Below are 25,059 nucleotides of genomic sequence, written 5' to 3'. Positions count from 1 at the left end.
ATTACCTTTTTTTGAAGTATGTATCTAAATCTATCATATATTTAATTGAAAAATAAAAAAAAAAAAAAAACGTTTTAAGCAAACTAACTTTAATAAAAAGACAATTGGATTTATATTTTCTCGATTATTTTCAAAAAATAAATAAACAAATGACTTTAGCGTCCGTGTGTCAGGTGAACTAAACATTACTTAGCGAACTGTATTGTAAGAATTGCCAATATGAGCTTTGTAGTGTAAAATATTGAAATGTGGCATATTACCCAAACTGGCATATTCGTCCGACTTACCCTATACTGAAAAAGAAAAAATAGGGTCGATACTTTTAAAATAGAAAATTATATGTGGCAACTCTATTTTAAAAGAAAAATTTACTGATACATGACAAACAAGGACATTTTTAAAATGCCAAACATTTGCCAAAATGTTTGAGTTTTTGTCTGCGTTCTGCTTATTTTTTCCAGCAGTGTATTTGAAGAGAACCAAATTATTATTATTGTCAAAGCTTCTCTCCTAATTTCAGTTGTGAACAGAAATAATAAATAGCATTAACATGTATCAGTCACAGTCTCTTAGCCTGATTAAACTAAGACAAAAGACCATTTTCCAAATAATGAATCAACTTAAAAGATTACATTATACTCGTACATATGTATTTCTGATTCATAGCCTCTGCAATATGTAATTAAAATCATTTAATTCTTACTTATTACATATTTGCATAAACAACGATTTTAATCGCACAACGCTGTAAACTTCATTACTCAATCGATGAATAGATTAAAGTTGATTAATTCATAATAAAAGAAAAAAAAAAAAAAAACAAAATAACACAATTGAATTGTATGGGGACAAGTTAAAGGATATAAATTTCAACTTTGAAATTCAACGATGACATCATTATTCTTTGAAAAAAGTCTCAAGTAAGCAAAGCATTTGCATTTATGTGTAGTTTGTCTCACAGAGAGAGAATCCGCTATAATATTGCTTAAGAGTAGTGTTATTGGCAAAGAGGTCAAACAAAATATAAGACTCTGCCGCCAGTGCCACCGACGCAACTGCTAAAAAAAAATTTAAATAAAACCGCAAGTCGCGTTTTGGCAAAAAACTTATATAGCTAAGCTAAACAGGGGACTGATAAAGAAGATAAAGAATAAAATTCGTATTTAAAGATATCTTAAGCATATTTAACAATTCAAATCAGGTACAACGAGGCATCCGGTAAAAAAATATACTCATTACATTTTATTGTATTATATATTGTGTATAGCCAGAGACCAGGCCAGAGTCAGAGTCTCAGTTAGAGACAGAGCCAGTGGCAACAGAGTATCATAAATATACAACATACTCCAAGTATATTGTACGCAAACATCTATTAGCATTGTGGTGGACAGATTTCAGTTTGTGTTCCTTCTCCTCAACTACTAGTTTGTACAATATTAATGACATTATGCATGCATGAGCCAAACTAATAAAAATAAAAATACAAAAAAAAAAAAGATACAAAAACATTTATTTTGAACTCACTTTGAGGTTTTGGGTTTTTTACGCTATCAAATGAACGCTCCCAATTTTTTTTCTTTTTTTTTTATTTTCTCAGTAAGAGAAAAGAAGAAGAGGTTTGGTCTTTAAAGAATGAGAATACTGACATTCCAAATTACCTACTGATGGATGCCATACAGTGGTTAATAGATTGGACAAAAATTGAATAGTTAAAATACCTGTCTAATAGGCTTTTGACGTAAAAACGAACTAATTTTTTTTGTTTTGTAAATCCAACATTCTAGAGTTCCAAAAACTGTAATGTTAAATTTCAAAAATTTTAAAACAGAATTTTGGAAAACAGATGTTAGAACATAATTTTAAGTAAAATTAGATTTACTTGCAGTTTCTTGTTGCTAAATCAATCGATTTATTTCGAGTTTTTACACCCTGTTTTTTTCCAAGAATAAAAACAATTTGTTGTTAATTTTTTTCTATGTACATTGTACACTTTAATAACTATGTATAAAAAATTCTTTTAATTTCTTCAGAATTTTTAAAATATTCACATTAAAATATTTATTTATACCTCAAAATTTTCGAAAAACTAGTTTCTGAATTTTGAAAACACACAAAAAACTCGTTTATAAAATTCATCACGAACATCCAATTTTTGACATGTAAAAATTTGGACTTACAAACTCTTGAACTTGATCTGCACTTGCTGTCAAAGAAACCTTTTCCCTGTTAAAAATTAGAAATGTTCCATTACAAACGGATTCCGTGATTGTTCTTTTCGGGAATAGTAGTAAATATCCGATACCATAAGGCAAATTATTGAAATACACTGCGGTGAACCTCCATCGTCTTCATGCGGTATGGGAACTGTTAGATCTTCTCCATCAGTAGATCCAATATTGGAGTTCTTTTCTTTCATTGATCCTTGAAAACATTGTTCACAGCAGCTGATCGTTCTCAAATCGTGAGAAAAGTCGTCCATCAGTTTTGAGATATTTTAGTCTATCAGTGTTAAACTTGGTCATTCGGGTGGTTCCATTGGACATCCAATGCCAATCTGTAGTCAATCTTAAGGTACCTCCAATAAGTTGGTGGTCTCTTTTCTTACATCAGCACCTAGTCTGTTTCGAAGATATAGAAGACTTCTTCTATAACTATTCATATTTCACCACAAAGCTTTGGTGCACTTCCTCAAAGGTTTGGTGTTCATCAATGCCTCCATGAAATCTTCTGTGACCAAAAACCGTCGATATCCTCTTCCAGTATCATTTTTTAATCTTTCATGAAATTGGACTCAAAATGGTAAATAAGTTCGGTCTTAATCACATCACTGCTGTTAATCAGAATCTTTTAAGGAACATGACTTAAAATGGTAAGACCGTTTGTCTTGCACAACCACAGGATGTCTTCACTAGCAGGAAAACTTATTGAACCTAATTCCCCATTTTTTTAAAACTCATACTCAACTATTTTCTTTTATATCATTTCAGGAACCGGCAACACCAGTAGCGATGGAACTTACAAGCCATCATTTCTTACGGACCAGGAACTTAAACATTTAATATTAGAAGCCGCTGATGGTTTTCTTTTTGTTGTATCATGTGATTCTGGTAGAGTTATTTATGTATCGGATTCAGTAACGCCGGTATTGAATTACACTCAATCGGATTGGTATGGCACAAGTCTATACGATCACATACATCCCGATGATCGTGAGAAAATTCGCGAACAACTTTCCACACAAGAACCGCAAAATACTGGACGTATATTAGACCTCAAAACCGGCACAGTGAAGAAAGAAGGACATCAATGTAAGATTGTTGATAAAGGTTTTGATTCTTTTTTAACTTATTTTATCTTTTTGTTATAGCTTCAATGAGACTAAGTATGGGTGCTAGACGTGGCTTTATCTGTCGCATGCGTGTTGGAAATGTTAATCCAGAATCAATGGTTGCTGGACATTTGAATCGTTTAAAGCAACGCAACTCACTAGGTCCATCACGTGATGGACAAAATTTTGCTGTTGTTCATTGTACGGGCTACATCAAAAATTGGCCACCAACCGATATGTTCCCTGGCGTACACATGGATCGATCCGGTGATGATGATGTTCATTCATCACATTGTTGTTTAGTTGCGATAGGACGATTGCAAGTAACATCAACAGCATCATCGGATTTAACCAGTTCCAATAACCAATCGGAATTTATTTCACGTCATGCCATGGATGGAAAATTTACCTTTGTCGATCAACGAGTCTTGAATATTCTCGGTTATACACCAACTGATTTATTGGGCAAGAGTTGTTATGACTTTTTTCATCCTGAAGATCATAGTCATATGAAGGAGAGTTTTGAGCAAGTGCTTAAGCAAAAAGGTCAGATGTTTTCGCTGATGTATCGCTTTAGAGCGAAAAATCGAGATTATGTTTGGTTGCGAACTCAGGCATATGCCTTCCTCAATCCCTATACTGATGAGGTGGAGTATATTGTTTGTACAAATAGTTCAGGAAAGTAAGTTATCTCCCTTCATTTAGATTATTTAGTTTTTCTTATTCAATAAAAATTTATTCATTTTTGTAGAACAATTCATTCCACTGGTCATGAGAATACAACACCAGATCATTCAGAGCATGTGTATGTAACACCAGGAGTTGATTACACTCTGCCACAGAATGCCCGTCGGGATCAAACTCCAAATGCTTCAGCTGGCGGCGGTGGTACTCCTCAGGTTGTGTATAATACTCACAGTATGATTGGAGGACACATACAACAAGGACAAAATAATGTACAACGTCCAGCAAGTGCACAAAATCCTGTACCTTATAATTATGAAACAGCGACGCATTCACCATTAGGGTATGAATAGTTTCCATTACATTTATTTTGTTTATTTGTTTCTTTTGTAAACAAAGTGTTTTCTTTTATTAGATATGGATCACCTGGTGCTCCAACAGCTAATGCAGCCCACCTCGCAAGAATACCAAAAGCAAATACATCGCCAACACCAGCAGCGGCTGCTTGGTCTCTGAGACAACAGCAGCCAGTCACAGAAGGCTATCAATACCAACAGATGAGCCCGTCTAGATCACCGAGTGGGCCAACATATACCCAGCTAAGTGCTGGCAATTCTCGTCAGACAACAGCATACCATACAAGTGCTCAAACTCCACAATCAAATGCCGGTAAATTTATATCAATATCAATAAAATTTTCTTTTTTTTTTAAAGATATTAAATACAAAAAAAGAAAGGTTAATAATGAAGTAGACAAAAAATTTGTATCGATCCCAATCAGTTAAGCAGATATCGTTTTTTTAATAAATATTTTTAAGCTTTTTTTTTTAATAAAACGCAAACTATCTAAGATTTCTGGAAAATCTGATTTGGACGTCGAGAATCCTACAGTTTGTCGAAAACGAACGTTATCCGTGTTCAATTTTCAGAATATTTAGCTTCATTGTCAGTTTCACACAGAAAAATTTTAACCTGAAATATTTCGGTTCTCCCGGAATTTAAAAAGCTATTGCGAGTTTCTCTTCGATGAAATTTTTGATTGGTTGAACGTGAACAACTTTTCGCTCCGAATTCGTTATGGGGATAAGTGTAAAACATTTTCTCGGTCGGAAGCTTGTTCATATGGAACTCACAGGTCTGGTTAGATCTGAGTTCATATAACAATGCCGGCTTGTTAGCATAAGGCAATGATTTCACAAAAAATAATCTCGAGATAAAATAGGTCAAAAAAGGAATTGACTTCCATAATTCTATTGCTCCACTCGATGTGTGTCTCGCGTTGGCGAGATAACTCTCCCGATTTTTGTGTTGGTGTTCAAACGCTCCACGTATCCTTGTAATATAACGACGATGCATACTGGAAAGAACATTGCTCGAAAAATCTTTCTATCAAAGCCAAACAGAAGGTTTTTGTGCATTTTTCTGCCATATAGAGCTTTGATTTAGTGAGATAGAGTTTTGCTTCTTGATTGCCCTCTTTGATTTCTCTTTGCACTGATGTCTTTTGCGAGGTTGTAACTTGTAATTAATTTCTTATAGAAAGTACAAAAAATTAAATCAGTCGATCGTGATGTATTGTCCATTTCGACGATATTTGGGCAGGGTACACTTTGTTTTTTTTTGATTGAACGAATTGAAATTGAATGGAGTTTTGAAAAAAAAAAAAAAAAAATATATGTATGTTGGTATTTTAGAATTGACTTGTGATGTTAAAAAGGTTGTATGATGGATTTGGAGGACTTTTGAAATGCATTATTTTCAATAAATTTTTAATTTTATTTACATAAATTAGATAGGCTTTTTCATTGTGAACTCGTATCTGTAAACCATAACTTGGTTCGAGACTTTGATCCGAAAATGTTTGCTTTCGAATAAGACAAAAAAAAAAAAATTGTGCGATTTTGCGATTGCAAATAATTCAGCAACCAAACTTCGAAAACACTTTCAGCTATGAATAGAGCTTAAAGAGACCTTTATTTTGATGTCTCACTTGATGGATTTGGAAGAAATTTTTGAAAATTAATTTTTTGTAAGCAAGGTGTTAACCTTGATTTTTTGTCGAAAATCTTTAAAAAAAATAGATTTGCAATTTTTGTACCAATTTTTAAACCAAAACTTGTTTCGAGACCTTGGTCCAAAAATATCTGCTTCCGAATTAAAAAAAAAAAAAAAATATTCAAGAAAAAAAAAAAATATTTCGATTGCAAATAATTCAGCAACCAGACGTCAAAGAAACTTTTGGTTTGCTTATGAATAGAGCTTTAAAAGACCTTGTTTTTGGTGTCTCATTCGTTGAATTTGGAAGAAATTTTCGAAAATGTATTTTTTAAGGCATTTTTGATTTTTCTCGAAAATCCGAAAAAAATAAATTTGTAATGTTTATACATAAATAGATAATAGGGTGCTTCTTAAAAATCAATTTTCGAAATTTAAATGGGACACCCTTTCATTTTGTTCTTCCTGCCTTAAATATAAATTGGGTAAAATTTGGTCCAGTTTAAACACGTTCTAGGGGTCAAAGTTTTGAAAAATACTCCAAATGTTGTTTTTTTTTCTCAGGAAATTTTTAAATTTTTAATCAGAATTAAGTACTTTATATTAAATCTTTAACTGTTTTGAAAGAAATTTTGATAAAAATACAGCGGAATAAAAATGAAGTTTAATTTTGAATATTTTTGAATTTGACATTTTTTTTTGTGTTATTCTGTAGAATAGCTAACTGAGTGATCTTTCTTAATTGAAAAATTCAATGATTTTATCTGATTGATTATGAGCCTAATATCTTTATTCGACGGACAATTAACTGACTGTTTATTAGAAGATTGAAAAATCGGGTCTTAAGCGTACTTTGTATTGTAACAAAAAAAAATTTGTTGAAATTGATCTTTTTTTTTTACTTAAATCTTAAGTGAATGGTAGCGACCCCTAAATTTTAATATTAAAACCGGAAAAAAATACCATATACTATGCTTATATGGTAGAACATAATGCAGATTTTTTCGACCATATAAGAAGCACCCTTATAGATAAGCTAATTCATTGTGAAGTTGTATCTGTAAACCAAAACTTGTTTCAAGACTTTGATCCGAAAATATCTGCTTCCGAATTTAGGAAAAAAAAAAAAAATACATACATATTTCAATTGCAAATGATTCACTTACCAGAAATTCAAGAAACTTAAGGTTTTCAGCTATGAATAGAGCTTAAAGAAACTTTTTTTTTGATGTCTCACTCGATGGATTTTAAGGAATTTTTTTAAAATGCTTTTTTCTAGGCAAATTTTTTTTGATTTTTTCTCGAAACGATTTCAAATTCTTGGGTGGTGTTCTGGAATGCTTATGTAGGTATAAAGCTGCAAGATTTCACTTGGATCATCATTTATAAGCGAACGAATTTGGCAGAAATGCCGTGATTCTATATTGCTTGTCCTTTTTAACGCTATCATAGCCAACTATAAAATTTATTGTTTTTGATTTATCGGTTGGGTTCAAAAGTGACTAAAGATACAAATAGGCTAGTCACCTAAGAACTTGTTTTAGGCCGCACAAAATTGCACCGAACTGATTTTTTGGATGTTGTTAGAATATACAGGGTGCTGACAATGCGATTTAAATACAAAACAGAAGAAAAGCATCTCCGCATCCTCTGTGGGATTTAAAGATTATTGTAAAAAAAAAAAACAAACAAGATATAAGTCAGTTTAATCAGAGGGTATCCTTCAATACAATTTTCATTAATTTTTGGGTTGTGAATGGGAATTATAGCCGATTATCACAAATTACATTCGTTTCGTAAACAATCACGAAATCCGTCCGTGATGCCAATTTGTATGCAATTTTCGATTACGAAGGATTCTTTGATTGTGTTTCATTTTTTTTTTTTCATCTCGAATAAATTTATGGATATAGCCAACTTATAAAATAAGTTCCCTCGCAAACTACAGATTTGTATCGACTGACAGTTAGATCGGGTTGAGCTGCTAGTGTGCATGCAATCGCTCCACTAATTAGTTGACACTCGGCAAGATGCTGAATAATTTTGTTTGTAGGAAAATGTATATCACAGCAAACTTTTCTATCGGCCGCCGCCGATTAATCGTTGTATCTATCTATACTATCGGCTGACAAAAAGTCTATAGTGTTGGGGGGTCTAACCGCATGAAAATGATTTTTTTATTTTAAATAATTTTTTTCGTTTATTTTTTTTAAGGAATCTGGGGATGGCAGAATTCTGGTCAAACCGCAGATCCTGGACCTGGTTCAAGTGGATCTGGTGGAGGACATCCCCCGCCAGTCGGAAGTCAATCACATCATCCGCCTCACGTTCAAGGGCAACCACAAGAACTTTCTGATATGTTGCAGATGCTAGATCAGAGTGGAACCACTACTTTCGAGGATCTCAACATCAACATGTTTAATACGCCATTCGAATAATAAGAAAAACTAAAAAAAAAAAAGAAAACCTCCATTTGTCTTAAAAAGCTTCTAACAGCTTCTATTGGCTGATGCAACGAGTCTTAATCAAGTCTCTTTCTATTTTTTACAATAAGGACGACATCGAGAACAGACTTGTTGTTGAGTTAACAGGATCTGTATGTACATCTCATAAACAAAACAAAACTTAGATATATATGTATATTTAAAGAGAATTAAAAAAAAAGGAATATTGAAAAGGCATTTTTTTCGCTGCATTTCAAAAAAAAAAAAAAAAAAAAAACAAACAAACAAACCAACTGGTTGAAAAAACCTTTCTTGGTTTAATTCCTAGTTTAAAAAACAAATTATGAACTTTTTTTAATTGTATACACGACACGCACAGTTTATCCAATTTTTCTTCTCATAACGGCTATTTAGTGCAATCATTGTATTTTATTTTTAATTTTTTTATGGAAATCATTATATTTTTTTCTACATCCAGATTGACATGAATAATTCCAATAAAATTACATTTTTTACGATAGAAAGCATAATCATGACATCTATGCTTTTGACTCTTCATGAAAATACCATCTCTCGCTAGCATTTAGCAGCGACTCAATTCACACTCTGGGAGGAAAAAGAGGGGTTTGAAGAGTTATTTTTTTATGTTCGTTGGATCTTACAACGAATATTATCATTTAATTCTTCAAAACGATAATTTAAGGATATTTAAAATTTATAAAAAAAAAAACATTCATATTTTAAAAATAATTTTTATATATATAAATATAAAAGAAATATGTATCAATCTTTTTTTTTCATATACATATATAAATATATATATTTACTTTTTTTTTTAAATTTAAAATAATATGATATTAAAAAAAAAATAGTATTTATTAAGGAAAAAAAAAAAACAATGTAATAAATCTTCAAAAAAAAAATAAAATTAAATCATAAACGATATAAGTATAAATAATTTTAAACAATAACAATAAATTAAACAAAACAAAATGGAGAACAGAAATATTTAAAATAAACAAAAAAAAAAAAAAAAAAAAGAGATCAACGTGTATTTTAATAATTTCGATAATTTGTATTGTGTGTGTAATTTGTCATGCTTTGCAAATAAAAATGAAACAAGTAAATAATAAATGAAAATTAGAATTTATGTGTTTTTGTTGTGTTTTTTTTTTTTAATTTATGACTAAACAGGTTAATTAAAAATCTATCAACGACTATTTTATAGCTAGGCCAGTTATTTAAAACATCCTAGGTCGCAAAAAATGCATTCGGTTACTTTTTTAAAGCTGAAACTTGTTTTGTTATTTTTATTTTTATATTTTATTTATTTATTTTTATATTTTTTACTATTCAAAAGGCAATGCAATTACCAATAATTTAGCTTCTTTAACTGTTTTTATGCAGCCTTTGAATTAATAAGCCAAATAATGAAAGAAGTTGGAATAAATCGCTTACCATACAGTTAGCACAGGCTTTTCGAAGCTGCTGAATTGGTTTTATACTACTGTTTACTAACAACATACCAACAAATCAGTTCCGTGCAATTTTTGCATTTATTTATCGGATTAAAAATAAAATAAAAATTTAAATTGACACCTATTATGGGTTTCATCTTTTACGTGAATAAGTTTTCTCTCGGAAAAATTTAATTTTAATAATATTGTTGTAGTGGAAAAGAAGTTCTTCGCTTTCGAAAAATTGAAATTTTTTGGGGGAGAGTGATAAATATAAAATAGAAATGGAATAATCTCAAATTAATATACATTTTAATGTGTTTCTTGAATATGCTCTCATAGAAAAAGTTGAGAATAAATAGTATTTTCCGCTCCCTGAGATTAATCCATTATGAATGGGGAGCGTTTGGTTATTGAAATAACGTCTGGTTATTAATATTTTTTTAAGTTTTTTAAGTCGATAAAGTGAGAACAAGTCAATCTGAATCCACATGATAAATTTAAGTAAATGAGACCATAACATAAATAAAGTAAATAAACCAAAAAGTAGATTTCTTTCGCTTGGGCCTAATAATATGGCTCGGATCTATAAAGTATTTATAAAGGCTCCATACTTATAAATGTAAGAGAATTTGATAGTGTGAAAACTTTTTGCGTTTTTAATCATTTTTTAAAATCATTTTTAAGTGGATTGGTCAGATTTGCCTTTGCACTCTAACCGACCATATTTGTTCATGCAAATGTTGATAGGTACATGTTCATTCTAATGTGAATACAAAATTTTATAAATTTTAAGTATTTTATTTGCTATGTAAGTGCATGTTTCTCATCAAACGATTTAAAAATCAATTTTTGCTCTCGGTTGGATCTTGAAAAATATATTTTTTTAGTTGTTTAAATTGATTCATGCTCATGTCGTAGATGAAGCCGATGTAGTTCCACTAAAAATAGATCACAGATTTATTTAAGTTATAAGCGGAATAGATTGTTAATTGAATAAGATAATAATTCATAACATTTAGGGATTATGGTATACGTATAGGAAAAAAGAGAAAAATCTATTGGATCGCAGCCGGAAGTGGGTTGGGGATTGGAAAATATGTGTGGGGTTGAAAAACGGGGTTTTTTTTTTAAAGATTCCTGGCATATCAACAACTCTAATCGAAAAACGTTATAACTTTTAGATAACTTTCAGATCTTCAACTTTCATTTGGAGCAATTATGTACATAAGCTACAAAATAATAATCTTTTATAAAAAACAGAAACAGCTAAAAAAAAAACCAATTTTCGGATCGATTTTTCAGTAAATGTCAGTATTTAAAAATTTTTCAATCAGGCCTATTCCGAATGAAAATTCACTGGTAAATGAGTTTGAGAAAAGGCTTGCAATCTAAAAGGTTGCTGAAATCTTGCTCTCTTTTCGATTTTTTACTATAGGTACCAACTAAGTTACGAAAAGGGAACAAAATTAAAACGAACGATATTCTGGGAATTTAGCGATTGGGAGCCCTTCTGCCGAACCTATTTCCTGAGGTGCTTTCGTTCAGAATGGGGCTTACTTATATACTTTATTTCCACATTCGAAATTGAACAGCGTAGAAAAAAGATTAGAAAAGGTACAAAAGCCTTGAAAATTTTTAACTGCTTAGGTATGTATGTAGTGATTCAAATATAGTAGAAAATTATTAAAGAAAGGAACAGAATTCATTCATTCGTGGTTATGGTGAACGAAAACTTAAGATGATGGAATTAAAAATACAGTGAACTAAAAAAAAACTAATATTTTATAAACTCGTTGGGATAGAGTTTTTTTTTATATATTTAATAGAAGCCATGAGAATTTTTAGAGTAACACTATAAAAAGTCTTCAAAGCAATCGTTATTTTTATTTGTGATCCAACACAAAAACATTGCAAAGTTAGAGCATCAAGTTGCTCTAATGCCTATGCAGCATAAATAAATATAAAATATAAAAATCCTCTTAAAAAAAAAAACTACGCTTACAGACCTTATACAAAATGCATTTTTTTTCTTGTGTTACAAAAATTAATGATAACCGTGAGAAAAAAAATCAACTAAGTAGGTATGTACCTAAGTTTCAAAATAGAAATATAAAATTGATATTCATACAAGGTAAATAGTAACCGAGCTTTCCTAACCGCACATCATTCACCACAAACCTATTGAAAATAATACCAACTCATCATCTTCTCCTCAATCTTTATTAAATTTGCCCCAGTTATCATAGTCATCATCATCATTATTATTCCATTAAAAAAATATGACTAATTTGCATTAAAAAAAAAAACTTAAAAGCATTAAAGCTAAATTTCTGAAAATTTATTCCCAAAAACAAAAAAATATTACAAAAAAAAAAAAAAAAAACAAAAAACTTAACGAACTTGTCCAAGTTCAAGTTGAACGAACTTCTCTAAAATACTAATAAATGCTTGAAGATGTAATTGTAATATGCATTAAAAAAAGTGAAATAACAAACAAAAGGCAGAGTTTCGTGTTAAAATTAACACCATGCGACTATTATGACGTAGATATTTAACTTTACACTTTCTACAACAATGCACACAATTAAACCATCAAAATACCACTCATTTATGGACCTCTCACATCATCATTAGTAGTTTAAGATACCTTCCGAACAGCTTTCTATGAATTATTTAGATTTTCACCCAATCATAAGTGGAATCTACATTATACAAACACTCTTAATAATAGAGCTTCCAATTGCAAGAAGCCTAAAGTGTGCCATTGCACCATAATAAGGCGCACACAATTATTATTGCAAGTTTAAACTACCTGAAAGCATTTTTTTTTAACTTGGAGTGTTACTATACTCAATGCACCATGACGACGATCGACGACGATCAACTTCGAATGGAAACAAACCCACCATAGTTCGATGGATTCATAAAGTAACACAAACACGAACTCAAAAGTATCTAAATGCTGTTCCAGATTGAGACCCATAAGATTCAAGACTATACAAAATAACTTCGATATCTTTACTTTTAGCCGTAAAATTGAACAAAAACAAAAAACAAAAAAACTTGTCAGCTTTGGCTACCAACCAAGAGTAGAAGTTAGTATAGTTAGTTACAACCTGATGGTAAATGGTAGCAAAGTCATCACAAGTTGGTTATTGGTAAGACCTCTCCTCAGTCTTCGACAAACCATTCGCGCGTTTGGTAACAGCAGAATTATTATTTTTAAATCAAAACTTCCGGACGTTATTTTGCCTTGAAGATATCGAAAGGGGGCGACAATCTTTTGATTTAATTTTAATTTTATTTTTCGAAAGTAGTCAAGATTGAGACGTGAGTCTGGGATTTTGAGCTTTTACCGGCTATTAGCCAAATTCAATTAAAACTTTCCTTTTTTTCGTCTTGTGTCGTTGTGGTAACGATTTTGATTTTGGAATCCGAGAACCAACAACTGTGTTGTTGCTTATTAGTCGCTAATTGAATGTTTCGTGTTTTTTGTGGAAGTAAAAGTTGTGTGTTTGGGGAGAACTTGTTTTTATTTTTTTTTTGTTTCACTCAGATTCGGTCTAATACATACTTTGTTTTGAATGAGTTTTTTGAGTATTTTTTTTTTGTCTTCAATAAATATTAATGAAACTCGCTCAACAAGAAAATAGAAGACCTTGAAACTTTAATGAATTCGCGTTACGATTTCGATTAGACAAATTAAAACAAAATAAAAAAAAATTGATTAGAAGAATTCCGGTTTGAGAGCAAAACCTATAAAATGTGAGTGATCTTGACTGAGTTTATCCTTGAACTTTATCATCATCACTTGTGTTGGACATTTTTAGAGTTCAACTCAAAGTAAAAATTGTTTTGAGTAAAATATTGAGTGAAATAAAAAAAAAAACAACACAAAAACCATCATTTTTGTTTAGAAGTTTTGAGTGATTTTTTGCTAACCCTCATGTATTTGAGTGACAATTTGAGTGAAAAATAAAATTTCACGTTTTTTGATGAGAATTTCATCTCAAAGATGATTCTGCAAGTTAGATGATAAAATAGTGTAACATCGTGTTGTGATAATAAGTCAAAGCAAGGTTGCTGCTGCTGTCAACATATTCGAAACCAATAGCCACTAGCCAGGTAAAAATTTAAACAAAAAAATTATAATATACAATTAATCAAAGATATTTTGCTGTTGGTCAAGGGCATGTTGATTGCATTTTTTTTTAAGGTTTTTGTTTTAATTTAAATTTTGTGTAAAAAAAAAAATTAACATGTTTTTGATATAAATTAACAAATTATGTGTGATTTCAACATGTCCACTCAAAAATATGTTGCATGTTGTGTTGTTGATATGCAAATAAGATTAATTTGTGTTACTTTGAATCTTGTTTTTTTTGGTTTGTAGCTATATCTTTTTGATGTTTTGAGAAATGGAAAGTTATCTGAAAGTTGTGTGAGCATTTTTTATGATGTGTCACTCTGTCAGTTTTTAAGGTTTTGAGTTATCTTGATTTTATATATGAACGCATATCATCATGATGCATGAAATATAATAAATTGCGGTTACAAAAATGTGTCATCTTTGTATCATTAATTTGCTGTGTCTTGTGTCTTGACACAAAGTGAAAGATTACTTTAAATGTTGCGTAAAAAATTTGTTTCTTCATTAAAGTGAGGTGAAAATTTTAACAAAAAACTGTCGATGATAAATTCACTTTTTTTTTTTTTTTAATTTGTTTATGGTAATGAATCAGTTATATCTCCATCTAATAACGTACTTGAGACTTTAGCGCTCAATTTGATAGAAAAAAATACAAAAAAAAAAAAAAAAAATACCATTTAATTGAAAAAACATGTTGATGATTTTTTTTGTATTTTTAATTTAATTGTTTCCGTGCTTTTTTTTTTGTTGTTGTTTAATTTTTTTTTTTTATTAAAAGTTTTCAAATTAAATTTTAAATCTATTCAAAGCCAAATCACTATATAATTTGAATTGACTTGAGTTTATTTGAGTAAAGAGAAGCTTGTGTGTGAAGTTATTTCCGTAGTTGAAGTAATTGTTGATGACTTACCGGTAATTAAGATGGGATTAAGACTGTACAAATGGGTGATAAAAAATTGATAGTTACACGATAACACTTCAAAGAGTGTGTACCTACAAATGAAATAATTAAAAAAACAAAAACATTAGATAATTGTGAAGTTGGAATGTGTGAATTTTATTGTTTTTATTAAAGTAGGTACATTTTTGTTTGTGAAATTTATAATAAATTGTGGATTATTCCATTCGATGAAATTGAGAGAATTTTTACTGCAGTCAAATTTTTTGTACATACACAAGCTAGCTAATTCAACTCAAAATTTGCCTCTATCAAAGTAGTGTCAGGAATTTAAAGGGTGTATAAATAGTTTATTTAATTGGTATTTGCATTTTTTTTTTTGAAAGTAAATATCGAGATTGAAAGTAATGAACAATGGACTTTAGTTTGAAAACAAAAATAATCCATGATCAATTCCAATTCTCTCGGAAAATAATAGCGATTGGTAGTTTTAATCAAAAGGACATTTGATCACCTATTTTTTTTAATTTCAACATACTAAGTATTCCACTTATTCTATTTCTACAGGTCCGTTTACTATGGTGTATGCGTAACATTTTTGTTTTCATATACATTTTTGTTGGTTAAAGGAATTTTTTAGTTCAACAAATATTGTCACCAGTTTATAATTTTCTCATCATTAATAGCATTATGTAGTGTTCTTTAATGGCTTTACAGGTTTAGGACCACACTGATAAAGTCAAAAAATTGTTTATAGGGGGCTTTAGGAAATGGGTTGATTTTATGGTGTTAGAATCATTTTGAGGATATTGTAGTAATTTATTTTTTGCTTAGTTGTTTAAAAGAAGTAAATATTTTAATATTTCAATTATTCTGTGTAGAAAAAAAAAAGAAAAAATTCTTCGGGCCTATTTCGTTTTGTATGGCTTGTTGAATAGTAAAACAATGTTTTTTCCCGTTTTTTAGACCTTCATTGCAAAAATATAAATTTTAGTTTTTGTACATTTAGAATTTTGAAACAATATATGTAGATATAAATAAATTATATGGTTTCAAGAATTTCAAAAATAATGTTTTTTACACATATTCTTTTATTGGACATGGATTTATATGTTAATTTTAATATATAATTGTAAAATGCAAAGGAGTAAAAAAAAAGTATGTTAAAACAAAAATTTGGCAGATACATGTCGATTTTTTTTTCTTTCTATAACATACAAATTATTTAAAACGATTTTTAGCAAATAATTTCTCAAACATTGAATTTGACATGCTTTTAACATTTTCGTTCTATTTTATGGGTATGTGACTTTCATATATTTATAATATTTAGCTATGCCAACTTTTCTATCACTTTTAGTTAAAAAAAATTGTTTTTGATCTTTTTCTAATTCGGCTTTGTTTACTCAAATTTTCATTTTTTTTTTTTAAATTCTGAAAAAATTAACTTTAGAGCGAGGCAACCCTATGCATTGGCAGGATATCACTAGGAGTGTCAATTTCAGAATAAATAAAAATGTTTCAAAATTTAAAATACACTGGTCACTATGGTGTATGCGCAACATTTTTTTTTTTTTTTTTTATTAATACCCATACCCATGTCAATACATTTTTTTTTCTAAAAATTTTTAGCTAGCCAATGACCCGATAAAGATATTGCGAGTGTAATCAATTTCTGATGTCACGGGCTTTTAATTTAAATTTATTAAATTTTAAAGAAACCACAAAAAGATATAATTAGCTTCATTAATTTGAATTTGATTTTGCAATTTAGCAACATCATTATCCACCTATTCGTTTTTCGTCACCGATTCATACAAAAAATTTGCTAGAGTCTTAATTGGTTAAAACCACAAATCATCTAAATCAGGTTCAGAAAAATTTCTACTAACTTGCAACTATCGTTTAATATAGCCACTTTAAATCTAAACAATTTTGAACCATAAATATTGAATAATTTTATTTTTAAATTGAAAATTTCACTTTCATTAGATTCCAATAAATATTAGAAAGTGACAAAATTTTGTTGATAGTAAAATAGACAGCATCTTTTGACAGCAATATCAAAGGAATTTTCCAATTAAAAGCAAAACAAAAGTAGAAAAGTAGGGTTTCTCCATTTGTCTGACTAATAAAATATAATTTGAAAATTATTAATTGTTCAATTCGCTGTACGAAAAATCTTATTCCTGAAAAGAATAAAATGAAAATTCCATAACCAAAATTGTACCTATATTGTGTACGCGAATTTGTACAAAAATTATCTTGTCTGAACTGGACCGTAATGTGGTGTTATTAAGCGATTGTTTAGCACTCATTTATCAATTAATTTAGTACATAAAAGGATGTACTCAGTGCATTCAAATTTGTATTCAATAGTAGTAATTAAATTTCTGTACTGAGTTGATACAAGTTTATAATCAGTACATTTTGTATTTAGTACCTAAAAATGTAATGTATTCAGCCTAATAAGTCTTTACTCAGTTTATAAGCTGTAAATAGTAAAAATCTTTTGTCCTCAGTATGAAGTACGCATTACGTTTAAATCGTATCTATATTTACTAAACAAGTCATACAATTAGAGTACAAGTAAGTAATTCATTCATTAGAGTACAATTTAAGTACTAACAATGAGGTTCATATGGGTAGTGCCGCCACTGCACAGCACGTGTACTCATAGTAGTTAAATCATTTAGAAGTTAGCAGATTTCAAGCACATAAATTAATATAATATGATTACGTTCGGTACATAATTTGAAGTGTACTTAAATTGTACTCAGTAAACACAGAAAATATTTTCCTTTCCGTGCGATATAATTAATACACTCTGTGTTGATGTTAATATTAACAAAAAAAAAATGTGATTTAACATCCAAAAGCCTGTTGCGTTTTTTTACTGCAATAGAACCCTGCTTATTAAATAATTATGTAAACAACTAAATTATACAAAAAAAAAAACAATAAGGAATAAATCAGTCTGGTTTAACTTCACAATAAAACTTTTTATTTTATTTTAATATCAACATGCGTCATAAAAATATTTTGATTTTATTATTTAAATTAGAATATTCAATTAGTGTGAAAAACTTGTATATCTTGTTTAGAAAAAAAAAACAAAAAAAAAATGCAAAATATTTGATAAGAAAACGAGATATCCAAAAAACCTATCAAATTTGAAAAATTAAAAAAAAAAACTTTAATGTTCAACCTATTCTATTAATGACTAGTGAATTAACAAGTTAATAAAATAATCATCAACATTTTTTTTTGTACGAATAAAATCTTTTCAATGAGACAAAATTAATGCATCCCATGTAACTCTAAACCAACAGTAGGTATACACTAATCGGAGTAACTTGAGGTGTTATTTAAGTTGAATCTTAAAATAGTTTTATTTGTTTAACTGGCCTTAACCTGGACTCGAGTAACTAGTTAATCTTAGAATAATTATATAGACGTAAGTTATGGTATGGTATAGGAATGAATGAATCTTGACGACTTGCATGCGAGCTGCATGATATCAAACAGAGCAAAAGCAATCAAATAATAATGAAAATTTTTATGGTTTAAAGATAATTTATTTATGCCTATAGCCTGGGATGGAAAAATACATTTTTTTGTAGTTAAATTTAACAGACGGAACCTATTGATTAAAATTTGTAAGGGCAAAGTTTTGAGGCGTTTTGAAATTTGACAACATTTCTTAAGCTTGCATTTTTCCAAAAACCTTTTAGTAGCAACTTAATGTAAAAAAACTTGTATAACACAACCATCACAGACTGTTAAAGGTGTTTTCACAAAGATACTTTGTCATATTAACTTGTTGGCCAAGATCTCCTTCAGATAAATGCTTCGAACAATTTAAACGGTTAGAGGTTATAAAACAATTGCTTAAGTTTTTTTTTTTTTTTTGATTCTGATGAAGTGATTTTGTTTGTTTAACATGCAACATCAGGTGCTGACAATTACTTATGATCGATTAGCACTCATTTTATGCTGCAATTTTGTAAATTTTATTTTTATTTAAGAAACTTGAACTGAATTCTAATTTTATTTTATGTTTCTTCTTTCAGAGATCTATGAACTTTTTATGATAAATCCAACTTTTCCACAATGAATTCCCTAAGAATATTAATTTTTGCGGTAAGTTTCTTTAAAGTTATTATTTAACTTTTAAAAGTTATTATTTAACCTTTTTTAAACAGATTCTGGTCATTTCGACATCGCAACAAAATTCCAACGATCCAAATGTTGTTGCTGACAAATTTCTCAAAGAAGTCAATGAACGATTAGCTGTTCTTTATAATAACCAACAAGAATACAGTTGGCGGGAAGAAGTTACTGATCCAAAAGAACTACCCGAAAGTGTTGAAGATCCAATTTTTCAAACAATGGATTACATTAGTAAAATAGCCAATCAAGTTTCAAAGTTTAAACGAGTTAAAGTGACAAATCCTCATCTACAAAGGCAATTAAAACAAATTCCTGATCCTGGCTATGATGCATTGGATGATAGTGATCAAATGCAAATACATGAAATTGTTGGTAATATGAGTGAAATCTATAAGAATGTTGGATTGTGTTCGTTTGCGGATCCAAATAATTGTACATTGAGACTGATACCGGAAGTTCAAGAAATTATTCAAGATTCGACAAATGTTGAAGAGTTGAAATATTATTGGTTGGAGTGGCGAGAGAAGACGGGTTCCAAGAGCAAATATTCATTTGAGAAATTTGTTGATTTGTATAGGAAAACTGCTAATTTGAATGGTAAGCCTTTCCTTTCACCTTCTCTTCGAATTATCCATATCCATATCCATATCCATATCCATATCCATATCCATATCCATATCCATATCCATATCCATATCCATATCCATATCCATATCCATATCCATATCCATATCCATATCCATATCCATATCCATATCCATATCCATATCCATATCCATATCCATATCCATATCCATATCCATATCCATATCCATATCCATATCCATATCCATATCCATATCCATATCCATATCCATATCCATATCCATATCCATATCCATATCCATATCCATATCCATATCCATATCCATATCCATATCCATATCCATATCCATATCCATATCCATATCCATATCCATATCCATATCCATATCCATATCCATATCCATATCCATATCCATATCCATATCCATATCCATATCCATATCCATATCCATATCCATATCCATATCCATATCCATATCCATATCCATATCCATATCCATATCCATATCCATATCCATATCCATATCCATATCCATATCCATATCCATATCCATATCCATATCCATATCCATATCCATATCCATATCCATATCCATATCCATATCCATATCCATATCCATATCCATATCCATATCCATATCCATATCCATATCCATATCCATATCCATATCCATATCCATATCCATATCCATATCCATATCCATATCCATATCCATATCCATATCCATATCCATATCCATATCCATATCCATATCCATATCCATATCCATATCCATATCCATATCCATATCCATATCCATATCCATATCCTCCTTTTATTTCTTCGTTTCCTTCTTCTTCTTCATCAGCATAATTTCAATTTATTATCTGTTTTCTTTTCCAGGCTACTCAAGTCCTTCTGACTTTTGGCTTCGAGACATCGAAGGCGAACCTGGTGAAATCATTGCCACCCTGGATAAAATCATGTTGATCCTGCGACCATTATTCCTGCAGTTCCATGCTTTTGTCAGATCGGCCTTGAGACTTAGATATGGACCAGAACTGATCAGATACAATGAGCCTTATCCTCAACACCTTGCTGAAAAATTCATTGGCAGCGCCTATCGGGACATGAATGGCGATTGGACAATTGATTTGCCTTATCCCTCAGTTGGCCTTGCCAATATAACAGCTGGTCTTCAGAATCAAGGTATAACAACACCTTATGGCTTAACAGAAACAGTTGCTAGATTCTATACATCAATTGGAATGCCACCAATTCCACAGTAAGTTTGAAAACTTTGATTGTTTTTGAAAACCTTCTTAACCTTCTTGTGTTTCCACAGATCATTCTGGGTCCAAAATGCTAAACCAAAGTTTGAGGTCGATGAACGTTTAATGACTTGTTGGTCAAAAACTTGGAAGTACTACAATTCTGACCAAATTAAGCTGTCCTATTGTCCAATGGCCGATGAGGAACGTTATATGAATATGTTTGAAGTTCTTTCAGACTATTACTACTTTAAATCCTATCAAGGTCTTCCAACTTTATTGCAAGAAGAACCATTACCAAATTTTGGTGAAGCAATTGGTAAAGCTTTAACTTTGTCAGCAACATCACCTAGATTTTTGGCAAAAACTGGACTTGCTAGTGCGGATTATGGTAGCTATGAAGGGAGGATTAATCGACTTTATTTGCTGGTAAGCTTTATAGACTTTGATCATATTTTTCAGTTCCTTTACTAATGTTCTATAATTTTTCAAAGGGTCTTCGAAACGTATTTCTCATTCCAATCTTTTACGTTCTTGATAAATATCGAGTTGATGTGCTAGATAATCGCATTCATAATTTGGATAATTGCGCCTTTTGGGAACTTACTGAGAAATTCACTGGAGCCAAACCTCCAGTTCAGCGAAGTCGTGAACAATTTGATGCGCCGTCGAAATTATTACTCGAAGTTGATGATAATTATTCAAGGTTAGTGGTGATATAATATGCAGTTTTATAAATCGTTTATGCTAATTTATTTAAACTTTTTCAGTCCAATTATGAGTATCATTTTACAATTTCAAATTTACAAACGACTTTGTGAGAAAACTGGTCAATATCGAAGGGATAATCCTGACTATCCATTGGATTTGTGTGATCTTTCAGATCAGAAGGAAATTGGACCATTGATATTGTAAGTATGAGATTGAAAGATTTTTAAACTTCTTTAAAGATGATTAATAAGATGAGTCGATTTTGGGTTTTTTTTTCGAATTTCAAATTGTAATAGCGCGGAAAAGTTGTGAATGGTGAAGACTAAGAAGGGGTTAAAAAATAATCAAAATCGGTTAATATCTTTAATCCGCGCATCGGCTCTAAAGCTTGAAAAAATATTTAAAAAAATAGTATTTTTACAAAAAAAAAATTAAACACCCTAACATCTTTTTTTTTTATAAAATAGCTTTGGACAACCTTTATATTAGGTAAATATTAAGTAGAAAAAAAAAATTGTTCAAATTAGGTAAGGACTTTCGGTCGCACATGCGTTTTGAAATTTGTCGAAATATGGCAAAATTCCTATTTTTACGAATTTTTTTAAATGGTTTAGACTAATTGGTAAATTATTATTTTTACCAAAGTTGAAGTAAAAATGAAGTTGAGACAGATTTGAAAATCTGTTGGTCAAAAGGGATTTGACTATGTATCATTCTCCTCGTCGCACAGTGGTGCTTTATGGCGTCAAAAATCATTTACACGGCCATTTCTTGACGAAAAGTCATGAAATTTGGGACACTTAAAAATATTAGTATGAGAAACACCAAAATACCAATTTTTCATAGATATGAATGTTTTTTTTTTCATTACATTTTTTTTATTCCTGATAATAATGGATATGAAAACCTTCATGCAAAATTTGGTTCCTCTACCATAACTTTTAAAAGTTTTTTCGGCAGTAAGTTTGAAACTGTTATAATAATATGGGTTGACAGATGAAAAACTAGTATAACTTTTTTCAGAGACGTCAGATTGTCTTGATTTTAGATTTTTTTTGGCATCAGCATTAAAAAATACCTCGAAGACATGTATCATATGTGTATATAATACCATTGTCTATTATTGCTAATTTTGAAAATCTCCTTTCACGCTTTGACCTTGAAAATCGCGACTCGCGGACATTAGATTTTTCTAGACTTTTGAGGTATGTTATAGAATTCCAAAACGAAGATATTGAGCAAAAAAAAATTTCTATTAGCATTCATTCCGAGATTTAACCCTTTTTCACCTTATTTTACTATATTATAAACTATTTAAAAAAATTCGTAAAAATAGGAATTTTGCCATATTTCGACAAATTTCAAAACGCATGTGCGACCGAAAGTCCTTACCCAATTTGAACAATTCTTTTTTTCTACTTAACACAATTCATCGAAAAAACAGTTCATCGAATAACAATTCTTCGATTGTCAATTCTTCGAATAACAACTCATCGAATAACAATCCATCGAACGACAATTGAGGAGCTGATTTCCAAAACCAGCTATCCTAAAAAAATCGGAAAATGAGATATGCATGTAATTTTTTAGGTCTTTTCAACGCGCGTCTGATTTAATCAAAAATAATTTTCTAAACAGAGATAGTTATTCAATGTCAAAAAACGACTTTATTTCCTCAATTCTTTGAATGACAATATCGTAGATTAGCATTTTGTCGATATAATAATTCTTTGAAAAACAATACTTTGAAAACAATTAATTGAAAAAAAATTCTGCGGATAGCAATATTTCAAATGAAGGTATTAAAAATGTCTCAAGTTACAAAATCACATTTTTATGGTTTTTAATTGAGTAAACAATTTTTTTTAAATTGGTATCAAAAATAGCAATTTTATATACTCCGTAGGACCTACGCCGCGGCGTAGGTATATCAATTGGCAAAAATATTTCGCAGAGTTGTATTTCGATTATTTGTTTTCGAAGTATTGTTTTTCGAAGAATTGTTTTCGACGAATCGCCATTTGACGAATTGTCATTCGACGAATCGCCATTGTCATTTTATTTTTGAGGAATTGTTGTTCGCTGAATTGTTTTTTTTTTGATGAATTATGTAATTCGATCTTTTTTCGGTTTTGCAGGTTTCAGCTCGAGACTTGAGACTTTCTGATAGAATTTCCGATTCACATTCGTGTTACATCATTCCTCTTTTTTTTGATTGTTCCTTTTTCGTGTTGCCTATTTTTTCTTCGGAGAAACCAATGTTTTTGCTTGTAGAGTTCAGTTTTGGCACCTCTTTTTAATTTGTCTGTTTAGTTGCATGTGCTTGCTGCCTTTCATAATCGAGTCAGGGATTCACATATCAGGCTCATTTTGGCGAATTTAGCCTCGATGCTTCTTGACACATTTTAAACTCTGCCTGAGTCTGCCTCCAACGACGAATCTAAACCCAAAATTAGCTGAATTCTTGACTTCGTTTAATAAACTAAGGATTTTAAAATCACTATTAATAAAAATATAAATAATCAATATTCTATTTTTTTTTTTTTTTTGTCTCTAATAACCAAAACAATTTCTAATTTTTCTCAGAAATGCAATGTCACTGGGATCCTCTAAATCATGGAAAGAAGTGCTTTACACACTAACTGGTGATAGTCAATTGGATGTTTCAGGATTTTTAGAATTCTTTAAACCACTTTACGGTTGGTTGCAGTCAATTAATCAAGCTAATAAAGAAGAAATTGGCTGGGTTGAATCAAACCGTAAGTAATTTTTTAAAAATATTCTTAAATATTGTATTTTTACATATTTTATTTTATTTTATTTGTTTTTACAGAATGTTTTTGATGAAATATGAGCAATGAACCAAACTACTAAACTACTACCTTCATTAGTTATAATTTAAATGTTGTATATTATCTAGGGTATCTTTTTAGTTTAATAATAATATAATTTATAAATTAAGAACAAATTCTGATAAGAAAATAAAGAGAAAATTTGATACAAATTGTTTTATTTTATTTTTTATTTTTTTTTAAAGAAGCGAGCATATTGGCCTCGTTGTTCTACTTCATGGGCCAATGGTAACTGATGGGATGGTCAACCCATAGGTTCTAAATTTTTGAATTAGAGCTTTTTTTTTTTAAACTTACTGCCTCTTGCGAGGAATTGAAAAATTTCTGGGATTATCATTGTCATGAGTAAGTGCATTTCACAGTAGCTTTTCGAGCTCGGCAAAAAATTGTGGGTTTAATCCATTCTTCCAAACTAATAACAAGCACACAGGAATGGCTGAGTGATGTAAGTCACTTGCAACTTCATGAAGTCTCGTAGAGGCACAAATTTTTTATTTTTTGTTCACGTCGAAACAAAAGAGCTGAACA

General features: G+C 30.1%; 2 protein-coding genes across 3 annotated transcripts in view; both read left to right on the top strand.

Moving 5' to 3' along the window:
• LOC129917156 (aryl hydrocarbon receptor nuclear translocator homolog) overlaps nt 1-9,070 on the top strand; it is a 68,585-nt gene extending 59,515 nt beyond the window's left edge. For both annotated transcript variants that reach the window (XM_055997541.1, XM_055997540.1), the window contains 5 exons: nt 2,988-3,308; nt 3,368-4,010; nt 4,080-4,355; nt 4,428-4,681; nt 8,222-9,070. In XM_055997541.1, the coding sequence (XP_055853516.1) occupies nt 2,988-3,308; nt 3,368-4,010; nt 4,080-4,355; nt 4,428-4,681; nt 8,222-8,445 (1,718 nt within the window). In that variant the 3' untranslated portion in view covers nt 8,446-9,070. The remainder of the gene's footprint in view (nt 1-2,987; nt 3,309-3,367; nt 4,011-4,079; nt 4,356-4,427; nt 4,682-8,221) is intronic.
• A 4,787-nt stretch (nt 9,071-13,857) lies between these two features.
• On the top strand, nt 13,858-24,672 carry LOC129916279 (angiotensin-converting enzyme). Its single transcript, XM_055996133.1, has 9 exons — nt 13,858-14,036; nt 19,033-19,102; nt 19,165-19,729; nt 20,601-20,982; nt 21,043-21,397; nt 21,463-21,674; nt 21,739-21,879; nt 24,266-24,438; nt 24,513-24,672. Exons 2-9 carry the CDS (start codon nt 19,073-19,075, stop codon nt 24,521-24,523), a joined length of 1,869 nt encoding a protein of 622 aa, XP_055852108.1. The 5' UTR covers nt 13,858-14,036; nt 19,033-19,072; the 3' UTR covers nt 24,524-24,672.
• The last annotated feature ends 387 nt before the right edge of the window (nt 24,673-25,059 follow it).

This window comes from Episyrphus balteatus, chromosome 3, assembly GCF_945859705.1.
Source record: "Episyrphus balteatus chromosome 3, idEpiBalt1.1, whole genome shotgun sequence".
Lineage (NCBI taxonomy): Eukaryota > Metazoa > Arthropoda > Insecta > Diptera > Syrphidae > Episyrphus > Episyrphus balteatus.
This window is presented reverse-complemented; position numbering and strand designations above follow the sequence as displayed.

Coding starts and splice junctions, on each gene's coding strand:
- LOC129916279 (XM_055996133.1), top strand. CDS start 19,073: ATGAATTCCCTAAGAATATTAATTTTTGCG. Junction 19,103..19,164: donor TAAGAATATTAATTTTTGCG/GTAAGTTTCTTT, acceptor TTTTTTAAACAG/ATTCTGGTCATTTCGACATC. Junction 21,675..21,738: donor GTTGATGATAATTATTCAAG/GTTAGTGGTGAT, acceptor AAACTTTTTCAG/TCCAATTATGAGTATCATTT.